The sequence below is a fragment of the Jaculus jaculus genome, chromosome 6 (assembly GCF_020740685.1).
Source record: "Jaculus jaculus isolate mJacJac1 chromosome 6, mJacJac1.mat.Y.cur, whole genome shotgun sequence".
NCBI lineage: Eukaryota > Metazoa > Chordata > Mammalia > Rodentia > Dipodidae > Jaculus > Jaculus jaculus.
The window spans coordinates 32,390,641-32,415,795 of record NC_059107.1 but is presented as its reverse complement, the minus strand read 5'-3'; the positions used below and the strand labels follow the sequence as shown (position 1 = coordinate 32,415,795).

Below are 25,155 nucleotides of genomic sequence, written 5' to 3'. Positions count from 1 at the left end.
ACATGTTTTTTTATTAATATTGTTACTTTATTTACTTATTTACTTGAGAGGGAGGAAGATAAGAGAAAGAATGGGCACACCAGGGCTTCCAGCCACTGCAAACAAACTCCAGACACATCGTTTGTATCTGGTTTATGTGGGCACTGGGGAATTGAACCTGGGTCCTTAGGCTTATGCAGGCAAGTGCCTTAACCACTAAGCCATCTCTCCAGCTCCTTGTTTTGGCAGAAACTGCTGACCTGCCTCCAGAAATACGCATTACAATGTCCCTGCCCCTAAGAAGGCCCAGGATCAAGGGCTTCTAGAGCACTCTCTACCCTGAGGCTCACGGAAGTGTGTGTTTTCCCCGCATGTCCCAGGACATCTGAAGGAAGTTCTGTGGCTGGTGAGGAAAGGGATGGTGATTGTCTCCCTACTCCAACCCTGGTGTCACATGGTGACGCCAATGTCATGCAGCCCCCATCCCCCATGCCCTGTGTCTTGGCATGCTTCGCTTGGACTATCCGAGACTGTTGTGGAGTTCCCTGAGGCAGCGCTTCTGTGCTTACAGGACCTCATAGTTATGAATCCACAACCCCAGAGGACATCTAGGAGTGGCGATTTCAAGCAAGAGTGAGCGTGGTCAGTGATCCCCTACTGCAGTCCTGCTCACCTTTGTTTGACTTCGTTTGCATTCAAGTTTGTTGTGGTTTGAAACAGATGTCCCCCATAAGCTCGTGTGTTTGAATGCCTGGTGCCCAACTGGTGGAAAGTTGGGAGGTGGAGCCTTGCTGGAGGAGGCACATTACTGGGTGTAGGCTTAGGGGTGCTATAGCCAGCTCCCCATAATCAGAGCTCAACTCACTCTCTTGGTGCTGTTTGCCACCCGCCCAGCCTCTGCTCTAGGATCACCTTTCCCTACCATCATGAAGCTTCCTCTCGAGACTTTAAGTCCAAAAACGAACTCTTTCCTCCCATCAGCTGCTTTTGGCCAGGTGCTTTGTCCCAGCTACGAGACGGTAACTAAATACAGTTCTCTGTGCAAATCAGAAGGTGGTAGAAAGTGAGCTGGCAGGATTGGAATTCCGATCAGTGCAGCTTTAGACAAAGGACCAAGCTCTCCTGAGCCAAACTCTGATTTGCCAGGGGGGAACAGATGGGTCAGGATGGGGTCATCAACCCATCCCAGGGTCCTGGAATCCATTCAAGAGTCAAAGAAGTGAGGTAAGAAGAAGGAAGGCTGGCACTCCCGGAGGAAGGCATGGCCAGTCAGAAAACCCCACTGATGTATCCCACATCCATGTCAAGGATGACGAGCAATCAATTTGATGAGAAGGAAGAAAGTATTGGAGACCCTGGTGAAGGGGTCCATGAGTGCAGCCCTGACCTACTGAGGCAGGATGGATTGGCCCTATCCCTCAGGGTGAGGCTCCCTTAGTCCCCTTGCTTCCTCTCTCTCAGCACTTACCTTCCTGGGATGAATCAGTTCTGATTTCTCTGCCTGCAGGAGGAGGGCTCTCTTTCTGGAAGGTCCTCTCTGCTTCTCCTCTGTCTTCCCTGGCTGCCTAGACATTGAATGGCACCCACCCAAACAGGCAAAGGAGAAAATTTGTCTCCAAAAGCAGTCCTGTGATGCATTAGAGGTGCCTCCAGTTAGGTGTGAAGAGACACATTTGGGTCCCTGATAAAAGCTGAGAACAGTAACAAAAACAACACGTTCAGATCCACGGAGAGTACAGAGCAGATAGGTGAAGCAGATGCACAGCTGCTGAGAAAAGCCTCTCTCTCTCTCTCTCTCTTTCTTTCTCTCTCCGTGTGTGTGTGTGTGTGTGTGTGTGTGTGTGTGTGTACCCCCCACACCTTGTATTCCATGCAGTCAGAAAGGGAACTCTGCAAACAGGAAGTCAGGAGTTACATCCCTGGTCCCCAACAACTTCCTGGCACTGGCCTTGGTGACGGAGACAGTACGATGGCGGATGCACACAGCAGATGGCATACAAAGGAACACACCTCATGACAGAATAATAATTATAATAACAGTATCATACAGTGAGGACAAACCCAGCTGCCCCAAGCCAACCATAAAATCTCTATGTACACTAGTCTGTGTGGGAGGAGAGGCAAGGGCTGCCCATCAGTACCTCCAAGCCTTACTCACATCAGTTGCTTAAGGAGGGGCCAGCCCCTCCTCCTGGCCCCTGCTGATGTTTAGAACAAAGTTAGGAAGCTGGCACTGCCAATGCCATCCCTGTGTTGGGTATGCCCACACCAAGGGGCTAAGCCCACCTGCCTCCAAGGACCTGGCTATAAGAGATGGGTAGGTGAGCCTGTGAGAGACTAGGTGGCCATAGCTAGGGGGGTAAGGGTCCTTTGACCTTTGAGTTCCCTCTCCTCCTGTTCCTCCTGTGGGCCTGCCCACTGCAGGAAGGAGCCAAGGACACTCAGGGCACAGACAGGGCATGCAGAGCGGACCCACAGCATGCTTGGGCCACTAAGGGACCTGGACTGTTAACAGGTGTCAGAGGGCTGGGTGGGCAATGGAGTCCAAGGGGCTCTCCCAGGGCTGGGCAGCTGATCCAACCTAAGGCGGAGCGTCTTGGGAGTCAGGCTTTTGGGTGGACAGCTGCAGAAAGTCTGGAAGCACCAGATGCTCTTTGCGAAGAAGGCCCCTTTGGTCATGGGCTCCGCTGCTCTGCACCCGGTTCAGCAGTTCCACCAGGCCTGGGGACGGCCACAGAGTCAAGAAGCCCACCCAAACAAGGTGCCTAGGCTAACGCTGCATCACCCAGCAGCTTGCTACGACCGTCCTCTCGCTGACCCCAGGGCCTTCATCACAGCCCTCCTGTTCTCCCTACCCTCAATGGTCCTCAAACCAGCACCCCACTTCCCTAATTCCTAGCTCACACCATACCCCCGGCGTACCTTCAATATCACAGGTCTGCCGCTTCCCGGTGGAGCTTCGGGACTCCTCCACCAGCGAGCTGGGGGTTAGTGGCGGGAGAGGAGTCGTAGCCTTGTCCTGGGTTCTAGGAGGGTACGCCTGCAAGGATGTGGGGATCAGAGCCACAACGTGGAGGTGAGAAAAAACAAATGGAAGAAAGCTGGAAGATACACTGGGGTTCTTCCTCACCTGGCTGCGGCAGGTGGATGTGTTGCTGGCTTCAAGCATCTTTGCCCCTGGAATAGAGAGCACACTGTTGCTGTTGGCCTCCCCAACCCCCCACCCCCCCAGATCCCCTTCCTTCAGCTCCAGGCCTATGCTGGGAGATCAAGTCTCAGGGTCAACAGCCTCTACCTGGAAGAGCGTCCAACACCAGGCTCTGCGATGCCACCGAGCTCACCAGCTTCCCCAGATCCAGCGGCTGCTTCTCTCCTGGCTGTGGGGAGAGGTCAGCAGCCTACGGGATAGACCACCGGGTCCCTGCCGCCCCCAGGCCAGCAGCTGCACAGCTCACCCTGCGCAACGCCACCTGTTCCAGGCTCAGGCCGTGCTTCGCCAGAATTGGCTGCAGCGCCTCCTGCAGGCGCTTTGTGGGCTTGGCCGAGATCCGCACCACGCGCTCCAGCGGCGCCAACTCTAGCCTGCGTGGGACCCTGGGGCTGCGAAGGAGCAGGGGCCCAGCCCCTCTCTCCCGCCACCGGCCCCCAGGAGTGAGGGGTGAGGAGGGCGGGGGGGGGGGGGGGGACTTTGTTCAGGGAGCAGTGGCTCCTGACACGGGGGACGAGACCTGAGAAGAGATTGGGAGCCTGGGAGACCAGTGGACAGGAACCAGCCTGGAGAGGAGGCCAGGCCTGGGGCAGGACACTCACTGGAAGGTGATCCTGTTCTCCAGCCGCACTTCCTGGTCCGCCAGCACCATACAATCCTGATCCAGGACCAGCGCTTTCTACAGAGGCCAGGCAGGGTCTAAGAGTCCCTCCCTCCACCCTGGGCCATCCCGTGGAGGCTTTTGAGAGCCACCCGTGCTTTCTCCTGTGGTCTCATGTTTGGATTCCTTGACGGGGAGGGAATAGCCCATGGGTGGCACAGGCAGGGGGGAACAGACTGGAGTTGGAGCTTGATAAGGCCAAGGAGTCTTAAGAGCAGGAAGATGTTTAAGAATGCTGGAGGAGGGCTGGAGGGATGGCTTAGCGGTTAAGGCGTTTGCCTTCAAAGCCAAAGGACCCAGGTTCGATTCCCCAGGACCCATGTTAGCTAGCTGCACAAGTGGGCACATGTCTGGAGTTCGTTTGCAGTGGCTTGAAGGCCCTGGCACACCCATTCTCTCTCTTTCTCTGTCAAATAAATAAATATAAATATTTAAAGAATGCTGGAGGGACACAAAATGGCCTGGATATCCATGACCTCACAGTGCCTGACACTACCTATACAAGACCATCATAATAGGAGGAAAAGATCATGACATCAAAATAAAAGACTGATTGAGAGGAGGAGGGGATACGATGGAGAATGGAGTTTCAAAGGGGAAAGTGTGGTGGGTGGGAGGGAGGGCATTACCATAGAATATTGCTTACAATCCTGGAAGTTGTTAATAATAGTAATAATACTGATATTAATAATTTTAAAAAAGAATGCTGGGCCTGGTGAAATGGCTTAGCGGTTAAGCGCTTGCCTGTGAAGCCTAAGGACCCCGGTTCGAGACTCGATTCCCCAGGACCCACGTTAGCCAGATGCACAAGGGGGCGCAGGCATCTGGAGTTTGTTTGCAGTGGCTGGAGGCCCTGGTGCGCCCATTCTCTCTCTCTCTCTCTCTGCCTCTTTCTCTCTCTGTCTGTCGCTCTCAAATAAATAAAATAAACCAAAAAAATAAAAAAATAAAAAAGAATGCTGGAGGAAGCTTAGGAAAGGAACCAGTTATGATAACCAGGTGTGTGAGCAAGAGATGGTAATGGGGTTGTTTCAATAAGAGCCAGGCTTAGGTATCTGATTACTTGTAAGCCTTTCCTTCAGACATGGGAGGTGGAATTAAACCAGCTGGATACATTTCCTCCTTCACCACCCACCTGTGGTTAGCCGCTCAGGCTTTGTCCTATACAATTTAGAGCTGGGCATGGTGGCACACACCTTTAGTCCCGGCACTTGGGAGGCAGAGGTAGGAGGAGCACTAAGTTTGAGGCCAGCCTGAGACTATATAGTGAATTCCATCCAGGTCAGCCTGGGCTAGAGCAAGACCCTACCTCGAAAAAACAAAAGCTTTTTTTTTTTTTTTTGCGTGTGTGTGCGTGCTCCAGAGTCTCTTGCTACTGCAGATGAACTGCAGACATATGTGTCTTTTGTCTGGCTTCACGTGGTTACGGAGGAATTGAACCTAGGCTGGCAGATTTTGCAAACAAGAATCTTTAACCACAGAGCCACTTCCCCGGCACTTTACCCCTTTCCAAACACTTGTTCAGTTCCCTCCACCCCCTCCTAATTAAGAATACTTCTGGGCTGGAGAGATGGCTTAGCGGTTAAGTTCTTGCCTGTGAAGCCTAAGGACCCCAGTTCCAGGCTTGATTCCCCAGGACCCACGTTAGCACAAGGGGGCGCATGCATCTGGAATTCATCTACAGTGGCTGGAAGCCCTGGCGCACCCATTCTCCCTCTCTCTCTCTCTCTCTCTCTGCCTCTTTCTCTGTCGCTCTCAAATAAATAAATAAAAATAAACCAAAAAAAAATTTTAAGAATACTTCTTTTTTTTAAATTATTTTAGAGAGAGCCAGAGAAAAAGAGAGAACTGGCGAGCCAGGGCCTCAGCAACTGCAATCAAACTCCAGATGCTTGCACCACCTATTGGGCATGTACAACATTGCACTTGCCTCACCTTTGTGCATCTGGCTAAGGTGGGAGTTCTTCAGCTTTACAGGCAAGCGCCTCAACTGCTAAGCCCTCACTGCTTGGGCTGGAAAGATGGCTTAGCAATTGAGGCGCTTGCCTGTAAAGCCTAAGGACCCAGATTCAGTTCCCTAGTACCCACGTAAACCAGATGCACAAGGTGGCACATGCATCTGGAGTTCATTTTCAGTGGCTGAAGGCCCTGGCATGCCCATTCTCTCTCTCAAATAAATAAATCAAAGAAAAAACTGCCCTTCCCCCAAGACTTCTGTGATGCTGAAATGATGAGGAGCATCAGGTCCCATGGCTGACACACAGGAGTAGGTACGCAAATGGACCCACTGCCTGTGCCAGCCCAAGAGTTGGTGGAGGGGCTTATAAAGAAGAGGGAGCCTCTCCCAGACAGCAGGCCTGTGCTGTGCCACAGGGACAGGTGGAGTGTGGGTGGTGAGGTTATATTTAGCAGGCACAAAAGCCCATCTGGCTGTTGGCAGCTGTTCTGGTGGCCTAAGAAAGTGGATAGCATGCCTCCCGCTGCTGTCCTCACACCCCCCGCCCCCCCGCACTCCAGATCCCTGACCACGTCCTGTAAGAGCCTCACCTCTGGTCCCTCTGCTTGGAATGTCCTCCCTCCACAGTTCTGCCACACAAACTCTGCTCCACCCTCACCAGCTGTTGCTTCTTCCTTGAAGTCTTCCAGACACTGACCTGACCCAACATGCCCACCTTCCCCAAGAGGTTCGCTAATCATTGCACCTGGCTCACCTCCGTCCTGGACCTGGAGGACACAAACCCCCAGCCGCCTTGCTTTCCCACCCTGTTCTGTCCGTCCCCTGGAGTGCAGCCTCAATCATTCCTTTTGTTTTCTTTCAGTGTTTTTTGTTTTTGTTTTTTTTTTTTTGTTTTGTTTTGTTTTGTTTTTTGTTTTCAAGGCAGGGTCTCACTCTAGTCCAGGCTGACCTGGAATTCACTATGGAGTCTTAGGGTGGCCTCGAACTCACAGTGATCCTCCTACCTCTGCCTCCTGACTGCTGGAATTAAAGGTGTGCACTACCATGCCTGGCTCTATCATGCTTTTTTTTTTTTTTTTTTTTTTTGAGATAAGGTCTCATGTACTTCAAGGCCAGTCTTGAACTCCTGAGCCATCACACCCAGTTTTTGCTGGTGCTGAGGATTGAACCTGGGCCTCATGCATGCTAGGCAAGCATTTTAGCAGCTGAGCTATCTCCCCAGCCATTATTCCTTCTGCATACCCTTGCTGGATGGTCTAACATGTGTTTCCCCACACTTTAAGGCTTGAAGCAGCTAAAGGAAAGTTGCTTGGGCATGGGGTGCATTGGAGGCTCCTTGTGGTAGAAGAGGTAGGGGCTTTCCCCAATGGCAAGTTTCAGGGGTGAGCCGTAGGGGGGGCAGTATGAACTCTGGGAGCAAAGAGAGGAAATCCCAGTTCTAGCACTACCCTCTCCCTGGCTGTCCCTCCTTAAGGCTATCACTGAAGGGTGACAGATAAAGCTGGACACCAGGATGAGTTCAGGGCTAAGGATTTTTGGATGAATGGAATTTCTGTTGGTTCTTGGTGGATATCTATCTGTGTTTTGAGCGAGGAGTTGGTGTCAGGATTCATTTGGATTTGAGAACAGGGGTGTGTTTGTGGTACAGGCTGGAGTTAGAAAGGGGGCTGTGGTGTTCCCCCATAAATTTATAGGTTCTGAATACTAGGTTACTAAGTGGTAGCAATTTGGTGGTTGGATCTGCCTGGAGACAGTGTATTGTTGGAGGCAGGCTTATGGGTGTTATAGCCAGCTTCCTCTTGCCAGTGTTTGGCACAATCTCCTGCTGCTGTTGTCCACCTGACTTTGGCCAGTTGGTGATGTCCACCCTCTGCTCATGCCATCATTTTCCCTTGCCATCATGGAGCTTTCCCTCAAAACAAACCCGTTCCTTCCACAAACTGCTCTTAGTCAGGTGTTTTCTTATAGCAACACCAAGGTGACTGAAACAGGCGCTAAAATTAGAGTTGGCTCAGGGGATTAGGAACAGGATTGGATCATGATCAGAAAAGAGGTTAGAGTTGGGACCTGATCAGGTTCACACCTGTTCTTTGCCCACCAGGTAGACCTTAATGTCAGGCAGAGAGAGGCCTCGTTTCTCACAGATGCCTGCCAACATGTCACGGATGGTGAGGCCAGGTCGAGCCAGGGCCAAGGAGGCTGTGCCGTCGGGCAGGTACACGCAGCAGTACTTTCCTGGCCGGCTTTCGCCTTCACCCTCTCCATTCCCGAGGCTCTTCCGATGGTTCTGATTCTGGGCAGGAGAGGGCAGAGGTTGTACGTACATGTGAAAGGGCATGCAGACTGGAATATAGAGGCACATAAGCTCCCTGGGGCACAGACATACACACACGCACACAAGATCACATCCGGAGGCAGGTAAAGAGGAAATTTCTTCCGGAAGCACAGGTAAGCACATCTAATGACAGCATCCCTCCCCACTGATCTCACACTCATGGTGGGTGTGACACCTGAGCTTCGCACACGCACGCACATCTATCAGCTGAGGAAGTCCACCCATGACGTACATGGGGACCAGTGCAGTGAGGACAGGTGAAAGGAAGGTGGCTGAGGCCATGGGCTATGCAGAGCAAGCCAGGAATGGACGCGGGGACATCCGCTGGGAGTGACAGGGATTACACAGAACGGCAGTGAGCAGCTCTCATCCGAAGTGCCCCTGTGTGTTCCCCAAGCTGCCAGCTCACCTCGGATTTGCTGTTAGTAAAGGCCAAGAAGCCAAGGTCCAGACTGGCCGAGGAATTGAGGGACCCCTGAGACTCTCTGCGCAAGGCTGAGTTCGTGGCCCCGCCGGTCAGCTCTAAGGAAAGGGGGAGCAGTGAAGCAGACAGCCCTTCTTCCCCTGGCCCTTAAGGCCTTTCCACTTGGTGGCTTTCCTTTGGAGCCATCTTTGAGGGGATCGATGCGGTGCAGGTGCCTGGATGCATTACTATAGTCGTGGCCCCACAAACTCGGGGAATCTAGACTTGTTTTTTCAAGGCAGTGTCTTGCTGTAGCCCAGGCTGACCTGGAATTCATCATATAGTCTCAGGGTGGCCTTGAACTCACAGCGATCCAACTATCTCTGGATTAAAGGCGTGCTCCATCACACCCTGCTTAGAGTTTTTTGTTTTGTTTTGTTGTCGTTGTTGTTTTGAACTTTCCGGTAGACTATGGGCCAAATAGGGGGTAGAGGGCATCCCCAAAACTTGTCCAGACTCCCACGCGCGCCCTCGTCTCTAGGGACGCCTCCTACCCTCCTCACCTCTACGGAAGGACTTGCGGAGCGGGCGGCCGCTGGGTCCCTCGGCCAGTGGCAGCTGTCCCAACTCCTCCACGCCCAGCGGCAGCGACTTGCCAGACTTCAGCTTCGGCTTCTGTGGATGCAGGGAAGACCCTGGTGCCCAGCTGGCTCCTCACCTGTCCGCAGATCTACATCCGGGGAGGACCCTTCCTGCAGGCTGCCTGCAGCCCCCACCCCACCCCCAATGCCCTTTCACCCCCCCCCCCATGCCACCTCCTACGAGGTCTCGGGTTCGCACCTTCCTCTTGGCGTCCGGGCTGCCCGGGCGGGAGGCGCCGGGTTCCCGCAGTGGACGCCCCTCGGCCTCGGCCAGGAGACACTCGCGGTACAGCGGGGATTTGACGAAGCGCGCATAGCTGTCGAACTTCATCAAATTGAAGATCTGCGGGGGGCCAGAGTGGCGGTTTGGGGTTGGGGAGAGGGAAGAGGAGGAAGGTGGAAGGATGGTCTAGGCTGGGTCGCCAAACATCCCTCGGGAGCAAGCCCTCGGCCAACCTAAGAGATCAGTCCCAGGCATCTACCTTGCCTAGGACCCGCCTCTACTTTTTGGCCCCGCCTCTACTTTTTGGCCCCGCCCCCGAGCCAGGTAGCCCCGCCCCTCCAGGCGGGTACCGCCCTCCGACCCCGGCCCTACCTTCGTCCAAATTTGCCCCTTCCCCCTCGCGTGCTCAAGCTCCGCCCTGGGCCTCTGGACTTGTCCCTCCCTTCTCGGGCCCGCAGTGCCCCCTTGGCACCCACTCACCTGCAGCTGCTGAGCCCGAAACATATCTGGCTGGGGCTGGGCCAGCATCTCCTCTCCGAGCCAGGCCTGCCGGTCGATGTTCACCGGGCTCAGAGCCTGGCTGGACAGGAATTCATGGTAGATGTTCCGGGCCTCTTGGGCTAGCTGGGAGAGGAGAGGTAGATGGAAGAGATCCGGATGCAAGCGGGGGTGGGGGCAGCGCCGGCTCCCATCTCTCTGCCTCACCCTCCCTTCCTCCCACCTGCTGGGTGTCGTTGGCTGGGATCTGCTGGAAACGCTCGCAGGCCTTCCAGAAAGTCACGTTCTCTGCACTGAACTCCTTCTTCAGGAATTCCTGGGTGAGGGGAAAGGCTGTCAGATGCAGATTGGATCAGGGGACGCGTTCAAAGACTGGGACAGACACGGGGCCAAGAGACCAGATAGACAGACAGATGGTGCCAGATCCTGAGGCAAAGAAAGCCGATGAGAATCAGAACAGGACAAAAAGAAGGGTTCGGCGTGGGGAAGAGAAAGTGGATGCCAACAAAAAAAAAAAGGTCTAGATGAGTGAACAGGGAAGGGCGAGGAATCCCGCTCATGCACCCTCATCCTCCACAGCGGCATGTGCCATTGGCCTCTTTCCGTCCCACTCCACCCCAGGGCTTACCGTGAAGTAAGCCAGGCCCAGTGGGTCTTGCAGCAGCCTTTCAAAGGACAGGGCCCAGCTGGCCACAGGCTGTTCTTCCGTGGAAAAAGGGCTGCTGGGCCCACTGGGGAGGCTGTGGACGCTAAGAGAGCTACCTCGGTCCTCGCCCTGGCTCTGGGAGCCGGCTGTGCTGCTCAGCTCTGCGGGGAGTTGGACAAGTAAGGAGTGAACCTTCCTTCCTCAACCCCTAGCCCAATCCCTCCTGCAAGGCCCATTTCCTGAAAGCTAGGCAAGTGGCAGGGATGTCCCCACTCTTTGCTCCCTTCGCCCTTCCCTCTTCCCACCCAGTCAGGCTTCCTTCACAAGTCCTATGGCTCACCTCCATCAGAGACAGCCAGAACCTAGAAGAGAGAGAGCAGAAAGTCAGAACCCAGCCCGGGGAGGCCGGCCTCGGCCTCCAGGCAACTCGAATTGTGTTCTCTACTTGGAGAGTCGTGCTGAGCTTGTCTCGCCAGTCACCACTGGTGAGAGTGTTGTTAAGGATGTCCTGGGTCCTCTTCCATCATGTGCCAACCACTGTGTGATGCAACTTACACTGAAAGTACCCTCTGGGAGCTCCTGCTTCCCTCTTCTCCCAGACTCTGCTACGTGTACCCAGATATGCATAGACGTCACTCCTGTCTTTGCCACTTACTAGTTGTGTGATTCGGGATGGGTCAACTCATTTGTTGGCTTCCATTTGTAACGAGGGGATGATGGTATAAATAGTAACTTTCTCTTGGGGCTACTGTGAGGATGGAATCAGTATGCAATTTATTTATAGTGCATTAAGCAGCAGCCAGCACATGCTTGCTGATGTCCTTGGGGAAAGAGAGGTGTCACTGTAGCCAGTGACCGCATTGCACTTGTTTCCTCCTGAGAGGTGTTCATTCTTCCACATGGCTCCCATGCTACCTTAGGACACAGGATGCTTTTTTTGGGGGGGAGGGGGGTCCAAGGTAGGGTCTTACGGTAGCCCACGCTGACCTGGAATTCACTATGTAGTCTCAGGGTGGCTTTGAACCACAAGGATCCTCCTACCTCTGCCTCCCAAGTGCTGGGATTAAAGGAGTGTGCCACCATGCCACATATGTATATATGTATGTACACACACACACACACACACACACACACACACACACATATATATGAGAGAAAGAGAGAGTGAGAGGGAATTGGCATGCCAGGGCCTCCAGCCACTGCAATCGAACTCCAGATATGTGCGCCACCTTGTGCATCTAGCTTATGTGGGATCTGGGGAGTCAAACATGGGTCCTTAGGCTTTGCAGGCAAGCACCTTAACCACTAAGCCATCTTTCTAGCCACCAGGATGCTATTTTTATGGCATAGAGCAGTGACTCTCTCACCATCTGGGTGTGGTGGTATATGTCTATCATCCCAGCACTCAGGAGGTTGAGGTAGGAGGATCACTGTAATTTCAAGGCCAACCTGGAACTACAGAGTGAGTTCCAGGTCAGCCTGGGCTAGAGAAAAATTCTGCCTCAAAAAGAAAAAAAAAAGGGACATGATTGTGCACACCTTTAATCCCAGCACTCGGGAGGCAGAGGTAGGAGGATCACCATGAGTTCAAGGCCACCCTGAGACTACATAGTAAATTTCAGGTCAGCCTGAACTAGAGCAAGACACTACCTCAATAAAAGGGAGGGGGCTGGAGAGATAGCTTAGCAGTTAAAGTGCTTGTCTTTGAAGCCCAAGGACCTGGGTTTGATTCCCCAGAACCCATGTAAGCCAGATGCACAAGGTGGCACATGCGTTTAAGAGTTTGCAGAGGCTAGAGGCCCTGGTGTGCCCATTCTCTTTCTCTCTCTCTTTCTCATAAATAAATAAATAAAATATTAAAAAGGGAAAACAAACAAACAACTAGAATCATGAAAAAGACCTCGCCTTGGCAGTTCAGATTCGGTAAGCCCAGGATGGGGCCTGAGGCTCTCCATTGCTAACCAGTTCCTGGTGATTCTGGTGGGAGTTTGGGACCCACACTGTGAACGTCCTCGTCCAGGCTGAACTCCATTGTCCTCCACAATGCACATCAGCCTTGACGTCTCTGCGAATCCCAACCATTAGTGGAGCAGAAAAACTCTGCTCTTGAAGTGGCTGGTTGTGGTGGTCCCCTTCCTACCTTCCTACTTCCCTAGCAGCTCCCCAGCTCCCTCATTAACTGTTACCCATGCAGGGTGGTCTTGCCACTCCCTGGCTCTGTCCTGAGCCCTTTATGTCTTCCCTAAACCTAGGTCTCTAGCTCCAACCACACATAACCAAGTGACTGCTAACATCAACCCCCAAGTGTCCCATGGATTATTCAAACTCAGCTAGTCCCAGGTGGACGTCCCTTCTGTCCCCACTTCAACAGACTCTTGAGCCAGTTTCCTTTCATCCTGTCTTTCTTCTCATTCCAAGCTCCCAGCACCCCAAGTCCCCTCCTTCCATCCTGTTATCCCTAGGCCTGTCACAGGAATTTACACCTCCTGTTCCTTCTTCTCATTTCTATTAGAAACAAGTCTGGGAAAATCTCACCCAGAAAGCCACCCCTGCTTTAATTTCTGTTCCCTCTTCCCACCCTTGGAACACCCAGATCATGGACAGTCAGATCTGGCCAGCAAATATATAAGATATTATTTTATTATATTATCTGATCCCCAGAAATTTTATTAATTTACGTATTCATTTGAGAGAGAGAGAGAGAGAATGAGAATGGGTGTGACAGGCTCTCCTGTCACTGCAAACAAATTCTAGACACATGTGCCACTTGGTGCATCTGGCTTTACATGGGTACTAGGGAATCGAACCCTGGCCATCTGACTTTGCAAGCAAGTGTCTTTAGCTATTGTGTCATCTCCCCAACCTGAAGCTAAGTTAAAAAGTTTATCTAGCCAGGCATGGTGGCACATGCCTTTAATCCTAGCACTTGGGAAGCAAGGGGTAAGAGGATCACCATGAGTTCAAGGCCACCCTGAGACTACATAGTGAATTCCAGGTCATCCTGGGCTAGAGCGAGACCCTACCTCAAAAAAAAAAAAAAAAAAAAAAAAAGAAGAGAAGAAGAAGAAAAGAAAAGAAAGAGGGCTGGAGATAGTTTAGCACTTAAGGTGCTTGCCTGCAAAGCCAAAGGACCCAGGAGCCATCTAAGCCAGATGAACAAGGTAGTGCATGTGTCTGGAGTTTGTTTGCAGTGGCCAGAAGCCCTGCCATGCCCATTCTCTCTCTTTCTCTATTTGCCTCTTTCTTTCTCTCCCTCCCTCCCTCTCTCTCTGCAATAAATTAAAAAATAAAAATAAAAGCCAGGAGTGGTGGCTCACACAAATAATCCCAGCACTGCAGAGGCAGAGGCAGGAGGATCGCTATGAGTTCAAGGCCACCCTGAGACTACACAGTGAATTACAGGTCAGCCTGGGCTAAAGTGAGACCCTACCTCAAAAAACCAAAAAATTCACCCCATCATACCTCAAAAGGGCCCCGGATGAAACTAAGGAAAATTGTCAAAACAAGCATGGGTGATGTTTTCCTGATGAACCAGATACCAGCACAAGGGGGAAGGAGAACAACACAGAGAAAAATCAACGCTTACCAAATCAGAGAGCCAGAGCCCCAGAGGCCCCCAACACCTCATCACTGAAGCAGACCAAAACTAAACCCAACATGGCTCAGGGAAATTTTGCGGAAGAGAGGGTGGAAAGAATGTCAGAGCCACATGTTGGGTCATGATATTCAGAGACATTTATCGTACCAATAACTGTGGGCTAACTCCACAATTCACAACCCATATACCTCAACAAGGAGGGGCCAATGGGGAGGGGGTAGGTCACGGATGAGCCTAATAATGGTACCAGAAGGTAACAGAAGGTAGTGAGACTGGAGGAGATAAACCACCCCTCACACTTTAGCCAAGCCATGCTGAATCCACAGAGGAATTGGGGAGATGAACATGAGTGCTGCTTCCATGCTGAACCTGATAATCAGCACCAGGGTGAAGGAGACAGACCCTGAGGACACTCAACACCTACCAAAGCAGAGATCAGAGGCTCCTAAGAGCTCATCACTGAAGCAGACTTAAAATTCATCCACCAAAGCTCAGGGAATTTTGAAGAAGAGAGGGGTGGAAAGATTGTAAGAGCCACAGGTTGAAACATCATGCCCAGAGGCATTCCCTCCCTCTAAAAATTACTGACTGCTGCTCCCACAATGCATCAACTAAAACCCCATAGGGAATACCTGCAATACCACTGAGGGGCGTCACCAACGGAATGGGGCAGAGATGAGGTAAAAGAGGGTTCCAGCTGGGTGTGGTGGCGCACACCTTTAATCCCAGCACTTGGGAGGCAGAGGTAAGAGAATGGCCATGAGTTGGAGGCCACCCTGAGACTACATAGTGAGTTCCACGTCAGCCTGGGCTAGAGTGAGACCCTTCCGTGAAAAACCAAAAAAAATAAAAAAAGAGGGAACCAACACATGATGTATCCATATGAAATATGTTGCTCATGGTAATAATAATAAGCATTTAAAATTTAAAAAAAGGGCTGGAGAGATGGCTTAGCAGTTAAGCGCTTGCCTGTGAAGCCTAAGGACCCCGGTTCGAGGCTCGGTTCCCCAGGTCCCACGTTAGCCAGATGCACAAGGGGGCGCACATGTCTGGAGTTCGTTTGCAGAGGCTGGAAGCCCTGGCGCGCCCATTCTCTCTCTTCCTCTATCTGTCTGTCTCTCTGTGTCTGTCGCTCTCAAATAAATAAATAAATAAAATTAAAAAAATAAAATAAAATAAAAGTAAAATGTTTAAGATCATCCTCAGCTCTAGGAGTTGGAGGCCAGCCTTGGCTACAAGGAGATGCTATGGAAGGAGGAGGAGAAGGAAGAGATGGGAGAAGGAGGTCAAGGCTTCATGAGTTCAGGGCCAGCCTTGATCACAGGCGAACCCACAGAAGAAGAAAAAGAAGAGGAGGAAGAGAGAGAGGAAGAAGAGTTGGAAAGGAGAAAGAGGAGAAGGGGAGAAGGAAGAAAAGAGGGAGAAAGGGGAGAAGGGGAAGGAGGAGGAGCTCAAAGCTTCAAGTTGAAGGCCAGCCTTGGTTACCGGAGAGACCATGCAGAAGAGAAAGAGGGGAGGGGAGGAGGGCGGACAGGAGGATCAGGAGAAGGCGCTCCCAACACTTCCTAGTGTGTCCTCAGTGTTCAAGAACCCCAGTTAGGGCTGCTGCATGCGCATCCACGCTTGACCCTGCTAAAGTGTCTGAGTTTGCCGCTTTGCTGGCGAGCAGGGTCCCTCCTTGAGCATCTGGGTTGAGCAGGAGAGGTTTGGGCTTTAAGGGCGGGGCATGAAGCCAGCTCCTGGGCACACCAGGCCCCTACGCCCCTCCTTGCACCCGGCCCCCCCCCCCCCCGCCCAGGCCCCACCCTACCCGCCTCCAGGTGACCTGCGTCATCAGAATCATCACTTCCCATCACTGTCAGCACTTCCCACGGTTATGGGAGGAAGCCCTGCGCCCCCCGGGGGTGGGAGGCAGGCATGTGCAAGGAAGGGTAATGAAGGCCTTTCAGGCTGGCTGAGGTCCCTCCTAGGCCGCCTTACAAACGGGCCTGCACCCTGTGTGTGGAAGGCTTCCTCCCCTTCAGGGGCAGCTGTGTTCCTAACTTCAGAGACCAGGCCACTCCCATCCCTTTAGATCTCCAGAGATCCTAATTGCCCCTCTCTGGGTGCCAGGGCCTTGACCCCCTAGCGCATCCCAGCCTTAGTGTTTCCTTCTGACCTGTCCCTTGTTTCTTGTAGAGTACCCTCTATGGCCAAGAGTCCCGGACCTGGATTTTGTTTGTTGTTGTTGGTTTGTTTTTGTTTTGTCTGTTTTTCTTTTATTGTTCAAGGTAGTGTCTTGCTCTAGCCCAGGCTGACCTGGAATTCACTATGTAGTCTCCGGGTGGCCTCGAACTCACGGTGATCCTCCTACCTCTGCCTCCTGAGTGCTGGGATTAAAGGCGTGCGCCACCACGCCCGGCTGTATACATACTATGTTTAATTGAATGGCGGTGCCCTTAAGTAGAGCTGGTTCCCAATTCCTCTCCAGGTACTCCTGTCCTCACTGTCCCAACTCTGGACCCTATTTTCTGCCCTCTCCCACTCCTGAGTTGGGGTGCTGTTGCCAAGTTACAGCTAAACCCCTACCTGGGCCTGAGTGATGAACCTCCGCAGGCAGCATCAGCCGTCTCCCTCCCCCTCACCTCCACTCTGCACTTGATCACACTTGTGTTTCCCTGCGCCCCTACACACCCCTGCTTCCTCTGCTCAGCTCTTTCTTCTGTCTGAACACCTTCCCCATAGCTGCTCACAGTTCCCTGCCCATTGATACCAGTCATCCCCAAATGCCAGTGCTTGACCACTTCCCACCACATTAATGTCTGGGTCTCTCACCCCTTGTCAGCCTTGTAGCTCCTGAGGGCAGACTTGGTTGAGAAAGGAGCCCAGCTGAGCCCTATGCCCCCAGAGGCACTCTTTTTGGCTCCATTCTCCAAGCAGGCCTCTGTGGCCCCACTGGGTGTTGACAGCAGGAATGGGACTGAGCCAGTGGAAGGACAGAAGTCCAGAGTTTGGAGGGAGGAGAGATGGAGCCCAACCCCAGCTCAGCCATTTGGGGAACTAGAGTGATTTCTCTTCCCTCAGTTTCCTCCTTCCCTCAGTATGGGGCTCAGAACTCCCCTGGGATGCTGTAAAGACTGGGCATGGTGGTGAACGCCTCTAATCCCAGGACTTGGGAGGCAGAGGTAGAAGGATCACCCTGAGAGTACACAGTGAATTATAGGTCAGCCTGGGCTAGAAAGTGAGGACCTACCCAAATAAATAAATAAATAAATAAATAAATAAATAAATAAATAAATAAATAAAAATGGGGGGTTGGAGAGATGGCTTAGAGGTTAAGGCACTTGCCTACAAAGCTAAAAGACCCAGGTTCAATTCTCCAGGACCCACGTAAGCCAGATGCACAAGGTGACACATGTGTCTGGAGTTCGTTTGCAGCAGCTAGAGGTCCTGGTGTACCCATTCTCTCTCTCTCTCCCCCTCATTCTCTCTCTCTGCCTCATTCTCTCTCTCAAAGAAATAAATGGTTTTTTTTTTTAAAGAAGACTAAAACGGTGGATCAGGGAGGAGGCCTGGGGAGATTTCTCAGTGGTTAAGGCATTTGCTTGCAAAGTCTGCCAGGCCAGGTTTGATTTCCCAGGACCCACTAAAACCAAATGCACAAAGTGGTGCATGTGTCTGGAGTTCGTTTGCAGCGGCAAGAGGCCCAAGAGTGTCCATATACACACATTCTCTCTCTCACATACACAAATAAATTAATAAAATATTTAAAAACATACTGATTGGGCTGGGGGGATGATTCAGCAGTTAAAAGTGCTTGCTTATAAAACCTACTGACCCAGGTGCAATTCTCCAGTGCCCATGTAAAGCCAGATGCACAAAGTGGCACATGCATTTGGAGTTTGTTTGCAGTGGCAAGAGGCCCTGGATCATCCTCCCTCCATTTCTCTCAAATAAATAAATTAATACAATATTTAAATAAATAAAAAATAGTTTAAGGGCTGGAGAGATGGCTTAGTGGTTAAAGCTCTTGCCTGCAAAGCTAAAGGACCCAGGTTCAATTCCTCAGGACCCACTAAGCCATATGCACAAAGTGACACATGCAGCTGGAGTTTGTTTGCAGTTACTGGAGGCCCTGGCATGCCCATTCTCTGTCTGTCTGTCTGCATCTCTCTCTCTCTCTGCTTCTTTCTCTGTCTCTCTCAAGTAATAATAAATAAATAAATAATAAAACATTTTAAAAAATTTAGGGCTGGAGAGATAGCTTAGCAATTAAGGCGCTTGCCTGTAAAGCCAAAGACCCCAGGTTTGATTCCCCAGAACCCATGTAAGTCAGATGCACAAGGTAGCACATGCATCTGGAGTTCATTTGCAGTGGCTAGAGGCCCTGGCGCATCCATATTCTCTCCCTCCCTCTCTCTCTCTCTCTCTCTCTTTTTCTCTCTGTCTCTCTCTATCTGCCTCTCCTCAAATAAATAAATAAAAATAAAAATAAATTTTAAAGACTGAATGGGGACCCACATGTTAAAGTACCAGGCACACTTTAATCAGAGCAGCACAACGTGGCAAAGTGGATACAGAGCTATGGCTAAGACCGTTATAGTCAAGCAGGCTTGGGGAAGTTAAGTTAAGCAGGGACTCCAGTTCTAGCCTCGGCCTGCTTGAGGAAAAGGGGAAGAAAGGGTAAGGAAGGATGTGGTGGCCACTGACATCCCAAGCCCATGGTCCAGCTTTAGCTCACCATGCTTTGACCTTAGGAAGTGGCTCTGAGGGAGCTGCAGGGGTCTGGGAACACTAAATGAGGATACTGCCCCACATTTCCTGAGCTCCCGCTGTGCGACAGGCATCCATATTCTCCTTCTATCCTTTCATCTTTATCCTATGGCAGAAGGTGTAATTACCCCACTTTACAGATGAGAAAACCAAGACCCAAAGAAGTCATAGAGCCGGGAAACAGCAGAGCTACCAATAGGAGCCAAACTTGCATGTCTCTAGAATACTGCCTTCTCCCCGCCTCCCCACATTGCTTTCCTTTGCGGACAGGGGACCCTGGAGGCCCAGGGGTTTAGTTTTGGGGACACAGATGGGCAAGGCCAATGAGGGTGAGGGCCCAGGGACCTCTCTTGGACTGTGCCCACTAGAGGGGTTAGATCTCAAAGGGAAGGCAGTTGACTCAGGCTTTCTCTAGCCCTGATCTTCAGCTCTTTAACCCAAACCTGAATTTGATCCCAATATTTCCTTTCATGTCTTTTTGGCGGCTCTTCGGGGGGGGGGGGGCAGGCTGGGTCTTAAGTACCTAAGAGGGGACAACACAGAGCAGTCCCTGAGTGAATGAGCAAGTACACAAATGAAGTGGCAATTGGGGCTGTGTGGGAGATATGACTGGAAAGGGGCTCGGAGCCATCTCTAGGTGACAGGTTTCCTTGAAATCGCCTGATCAGATGAATGTGAGGCTGATGACTGAAAATGCCTTAGCAGGGAATGACAGTGGATGAGATGGGGGAGCCAGAGTCAAACAGTGCTGGGGGGAGGTATGCAAATGCGCCTTCTACTCAATGCCATTTATTTCTCCGAGTCTCCCCTGGGAGACAACCGCTGGAAGGACCCAGACACCTGGCCATCAAACACCTCTCCATCCACATCCCTACACAGTCACCAGTGACTGTCCACCCCGCCCTGCCCCTGCCACCCACGGCCCAGTGTCCAGCCAGCGATCAGTCTGTGACCCGTGGGATTCAAGAGATCATACGGAGAGCTCAGAACTGGTCCGGGGAGGACAGGGATAAACCTGTACGTGACCACTGCTGAGAGAAACAGGGGCCGTTGTGGGCTTAACGGGGCTGGGGTGCAGAGCTTAGGACATTCTCCCTACTTGGAATTTTGAGAGCTGGTTTGGAGGTTCGAGCTGGGGAGCACAGCTATGCATGCACCCTGGACTGAAGACCTGTCGGCCTCTATTCAGGGAAAGTCGTCCTCTTCAGCCAAGTGCAAGTGCGCAGCTTCGGGAGGGACTCAAGTGGAGCGGTGAGGGAGGCAGGGGACACCCGCCTAGCCAGCCAGATCAGCCCAGTCGACCCTGGCGATCAGTGCGGTGACAGATGTCGCAGTTGGATCGCCCTCACACCCTATTCGTGATGGAGAGAAGTCATGGGCTGACAGAGGAGAGGGACAGAGGCTTGGTATGTCTCCAGCCTCCTCAGATGGCCTACAGTTCTGGGCATACTTTTCAGAAGCCTCAGTCCAGCTACCCCTCCTGAGACAGGCCTGCAGCTGGTCCTCTTTGGGAAAGCACTGTGCCTTCCAGGGAAGGAATGCAAGGCAGATAGGCTCCTTTGGACTTTCAAAGTTGGGGTGGTAGTATAGATAAGGGGGGCGGGGGCTGAGCCGGTTTTGGGAATTTGTCTCTCTCCCGCCGAAGTAGCATAAAGGGATGCTGAGAGGAGAGATGGAAACAGGGCCTGGGAATTAGGAAGCAGAAGTGGAGATTGGATTGGAGCGGTTCTGCTTTTTGGTGATCCAAGGGATCCTTAAAGAGAGGCCAGTAATGTGGGGGCCACTGGGCTGACATTTCAACAGCCTTTCCAATAGATCAAGGGTCTTATATTCATCATGCCACTTAGTCAAGACTGATCCATTCCAATCTCATTTTACAGATGAGGAAATAAAGTTAGATCAGACCTTTCCCAGTAAGGGACCACAGTGCTAGGACTAGGACCCAGGTCACTCTGGATCTACTGGTTTTGTCCCATCATACCAGGCTGGGGTAGGGGACAGAACATTGCCTGGCCTTCCTGGGATTATTCAGTGGCTCTGCCCAGTGAGCCAGGTTCCTAAAGAGAGAAGGGAGGTCCAGTATAGCTTGCCCCATCTGCTGAGTGAATGAGAAGAGCCAGACTCCAAAGGCAGCTCTAATCAGGGGTTAAACCAACAGGGAGAGGGCTTAAGGGGGTAGGGCAGGTGCATTCTGAAGCGTCCTAATGCTCAATTACACCCCCTCACACTTCCTGGAGGGCCAGGAATACAACAGGTAGAGGCTGTACAAACTGGCCAGTCCTTCCTGACCCATCCCAGGCTGCTCAAAGAACACAAGTTCTGGTAGAATGCCCCTGATGGAGGTCAATTGAGAGGACAGTGACCCAGCAAGGACTGCCCTTAGACTGACCTCGGGCACCTGCGACACAGGGTGAGGAGAGAGACAAAACTGAGTGGGGAGCTCGAGCCATCATAGGAGTGGGCAAGTGGCGTATCAGGTACCCTGGGATGCAGGCAGCTCCAGATAAGGCTAATTGCAGTAGCAGATGAGGGAGCAAGGAGTCTAGCCTGCAGGCTGGACCACAGCTTGTGCCTACTCTTCTCTACACTCATCACCCTAAAGCTGCATGAAACTTCTAGCAAGACATGCAGAAGGGTCCTGAGGTGGAAGTACCTGGTGCACCGCCTGCCTCTTCCGCCACGGGCTTGTTCTCTATCTGTTGGGTGTACCACCTGGACTCCACCCTGGGTGTGCCCATCCCCTCCCCGTGGCCTTGGCCCAGAGCCCACACTCACCATGCGCCCGTTGGGGACACCCAAGTGCTTGGGCTTCCCTGGCATCCTGCCGCTGATCACGGGTCCCCTCCACGGAGGCCACCCACCATGAGGACTGTGGGCAGTACCGACCAGAACTCTCACAGTGGCAGACAGGCAGAGGAGAGAGCTCAGCTCTGCTCCTTGAAGCCCTCACATCCTGAAACACCAGCTCACTACCTCTTTTCTCTGCCACAGGAAGTGTCTCTATAGAAACCAAACCACAGAAAGAAGCAAGGTCTAAGAGAGTGAACGCCTCTTCCTACACACACACACACACACACACACACACACACACACACACACACACACACACTGTCTGCCTACGCTCCCTTGGCAGCACCCCATGGAGGCATCAACACATGGCAAGGGTCTTCTTGTGCCCAGCAAGGAGCCCAGAGTAGTCTAGCTTAGTCTGGGAAACTCTAAAATCATGTGGGAGCACAAAGAAGTGCACGGTCCCAAAACTAGTCCCCGTCATACCAGGTATCATGTCAGAAGTATACACATGTGTGCTTTACTGAGCACATATTGATGTTACACCCAATACATACCAGGCTTATGCATGCTCAATACCCCTGCTCCAGGCGGTTGCTATGTGCAGACCACGCCACCTGTAGATAGCTGCAAACTGTCACCCGATGCCCAGCTGTGCAGACAGGTAAACACCTGGCATGCCTAGCCATGTAGACAGGTATGCATGTCATGAATGCACAGGCTTGCCCCAATAAGGGAGCCTGAAAATTCAGGTATCCACATGCAAGTTCAGCATGGTGGTCCAATCCTGCAATCAGGGGTTCAAGGCTATCTTCAGTTACATTGTGAGTTTGAGGTCAGAGGAGGCTATTAAAAAAAAAAGTAGGGCATGATGGTGCACGCCTTTCATCCTGGCACTTGGGAGGCAGAGGATCAACATGAGTTTGAGGGCAACCTGAGACTAAATTCCAGATAAGCCTGGGTTAGGCTCTGTGGTGGTTTGATACAGGTGTCTCCTATAAATTTAGGTGCTCTGGATGTTAGGTTCCCCACCTGATGGCAATTGGAAATTAAAGCCTCCTGGAGGCAGTGTATTGTTGGGGGCAGGCTTATGGGTTTTATAGCCAGTTTCTCATGCCAGTGTTTTGGCACACTCTCCTGTTCCTGTTGTCCACCTTATGTGGGCCAGGGGATGATGGCCACCCTCTGCTCATGCCATTGTTTTCCCCTGCCATCATGGAGTTTCCCCTTGAGTCTTTAAGGCAAAACAAACCTCTTTTTCCCCACAAGCTGCTCTTGGTTGGGTGATTTCTACCAGCAATGCAGACCTTACTGCAACAGTAAAGTGGAACCAAGAGTGGGGTTGCTGCTGGACACCTGACTGTGTGGATTTGGCTTTTTGGAGTTGATTTTCAAGAGGAATATGGAAGGATTTGAAACCTTGGCCTAAGAGATGCCTTGCAGTGCTGTAAGTGCAGCTTGAAGGGCTATTCTCGTCAGAGTTGAAAGACCTGAATGCAGTAAGAACTATGGACTGTGAGGTTTGGCTTATGAGGGTGAGAAAGAGCTTTTCCTGGACTGGGATAGCAGTTTGTGTGACAGGCTTGCTGTTATGACCATGTCCTGAGAAGTTGTGCAGGGTTGCATTATATAAAAATGAACTGGTGTGAGCAGAGGGATATGGCACAAAAAAAAAAAAAAAAATCTTTGGGCGAACTGCTGCCCGTTCAGCTGCAATTGAGAGATTACAACCTTTAAGATAAATTGGGCTAGCTGACCTGCACTGGGGCAACAGGAAGAATGTAGACTCTTTTGAAGGGGCCTGAGTGCTCAAAGAGTATCCTGTTCTGCAAAGTCTGTTTTCTTCCCCCCTGGATTAACAAATTGGCACCCTACCTGGTATTGTGGAATATAAGAAATGCAGGAAAGAGAGGGTCATTGAGTTTGCAACATGGTCTTATGTTTTGGAAATGGCCATGGGCAGTGTGAAGCAGGCTTCCTGGATGCCTGCATGGAGACCCAATGGAGCCATGAGGATGAACCATGGGTTGCAGTTGAGACCTAGTAGAGATGCTGGAACCACGAGATGGCTGGTAAGGAAAGCTGCCGGCCCTGATGATGTTTTCCAGGACTGTAAGCAGCCTAGCTGGAGGGGCAGAATTGGAACTCCAGAGACTAGTTACTGGTTAGAATTATAGGACTTGGAGACTTGTCAGTGGCTATAATTGCTGGACTTTGAGCTACAGAGTTTGGTGTTTGCCCTGTTTTAAATCTTATATTGGTAGAATATTCCTTTGCTATGCCCAATGCCATCTTTTGCAGTGTGAGTATTTATTCTGTGCCATTATGGTTTTTTTTTTGGGGGGGGGAATTATGATTCAGTTAAAAGACCTTGGACTATGGGTTTGTTTGAACATCATTGGGATTGATAAAAATGATGGAGACTTTTAAGTTGGACTGAATGCATTATATATTTTTTTGTTTTTTAATTATTATTTATTTGCAGGCAGACAGAGACTGGGCATGCCAGGGCCTTTAGCCAATACAAACAAACTCTAGACACACATGCCACTGTGCATCTGGCTTTACGTGGATCCTGAGGAATTAAACCCAGGTCATTAGACTTTGCAGGAATGCATTATATTTTACATCATGTATGGATGTCGGTTTATGGGGACCAGGGGCCGAATATGGGGGTTTGATTCAAGTGTCCCCCATAAACTTAGGTGTTCTGGATGTTAGGTTCCCCAGCTGATAGCAATTGGAAAATAAAGCCTCTTGGGGCAGTGTATTGTTGGGGGCAGGCTTAAGGGTATTACAGCCAGTTTCCCCATGCCAGTGTTTGGCACACTCTCCTGTTCCTGTTGTCCACCTTACGTGGGCCAGGGGATGATGGCCACCCTCTGCTCATGCCGTTGTTTTCCCTGCCATTGTGGAGCATCCACTTGAGTCTTTAAGCCAAAATAAACCTCTTTTTCCCCCATAAGCTGCTCTTGGTTGGGTGATTTCTACCAGCAATGTGAAAAATGTGCACCTGACTGCAACAGACCCTACCTTCAAAAAAAAAACACAACAACAACAAAAAATAAAAACAACAACAACAACAAAAGACATACAGCTTAGTGGTTAAGGCATTTGCCTGAAGCCTGAGGACCTGAGTTTGATTCCCCCAGGACCCATGTAAGCCAGATGCACAAGGGGGCACATGTGTCTGGAGTTCATATGCAGTGGCTAGAGGCCCTGGCCTGCCCATTCTCTCTTTCTCTCAATCTGTCTCTTTCTCTTACATAAATAAATTTAAAAAAATTAAAAAGACATACAGGGTTGGAGAGCTGGCTTAGCTGCAAAGCCAAAGAACCCAGGTTTGAATCCCTAAGACCTATGTAAGCCACATGAACAAGGTGGTGCATACCTTTGGAGTTAATTTGCAGTGGCCAAAAGCCCTGGTGTGACCATTTCTCTCTCTCTCTCTCTCTCTCTTCCTC

At 51.4% G+C, this 25,155-nt stretch overlaps 1 protein-coding gene across 1 annotated transcript; it reads right to left on the bottom strand.

Moving 5' to 3' along the window:
• Positions 1-1,993: 1,993 nt before the first annotated feature.
• Positions 1,994-21,843, bottom strand: Rgs14 (regulator of G protein signaling 14). The gene is made up of 15 exons (XM_045152664.1): positions 21,677-21,843; positions 10,892-10,913; positions 10,534-10,712; positions 10,129-10,221; positions 9,888-10,031; positions 9,384-9,527; positions 9,107-9,218; positions 8,550-8,662; positions 7,889-8,098; positions 3,790-3,866; positions 3,435-3,561; positions 3,275-3,356; positions 3,110-3,156; positions 2,902-3,019; positions 1,994-2,700 (listed from the first exon to the last, which is right to left on the bottom strand). The coding sequence occupies exons 1-15, from the start codon at positions 21,719-21,721 to the stop codon at positions 2,561-2,563; spliced, it is 1,653 nt and encodes a 550-aa protein (XP_045008599.1). The 5' UTR covers positions 21,722-21,843; the 3' UTR covers positions 1,994-2,560.
• Between the last annotated feature and the right edge of the window lie 3,312 nt (positions 21,844-25,155).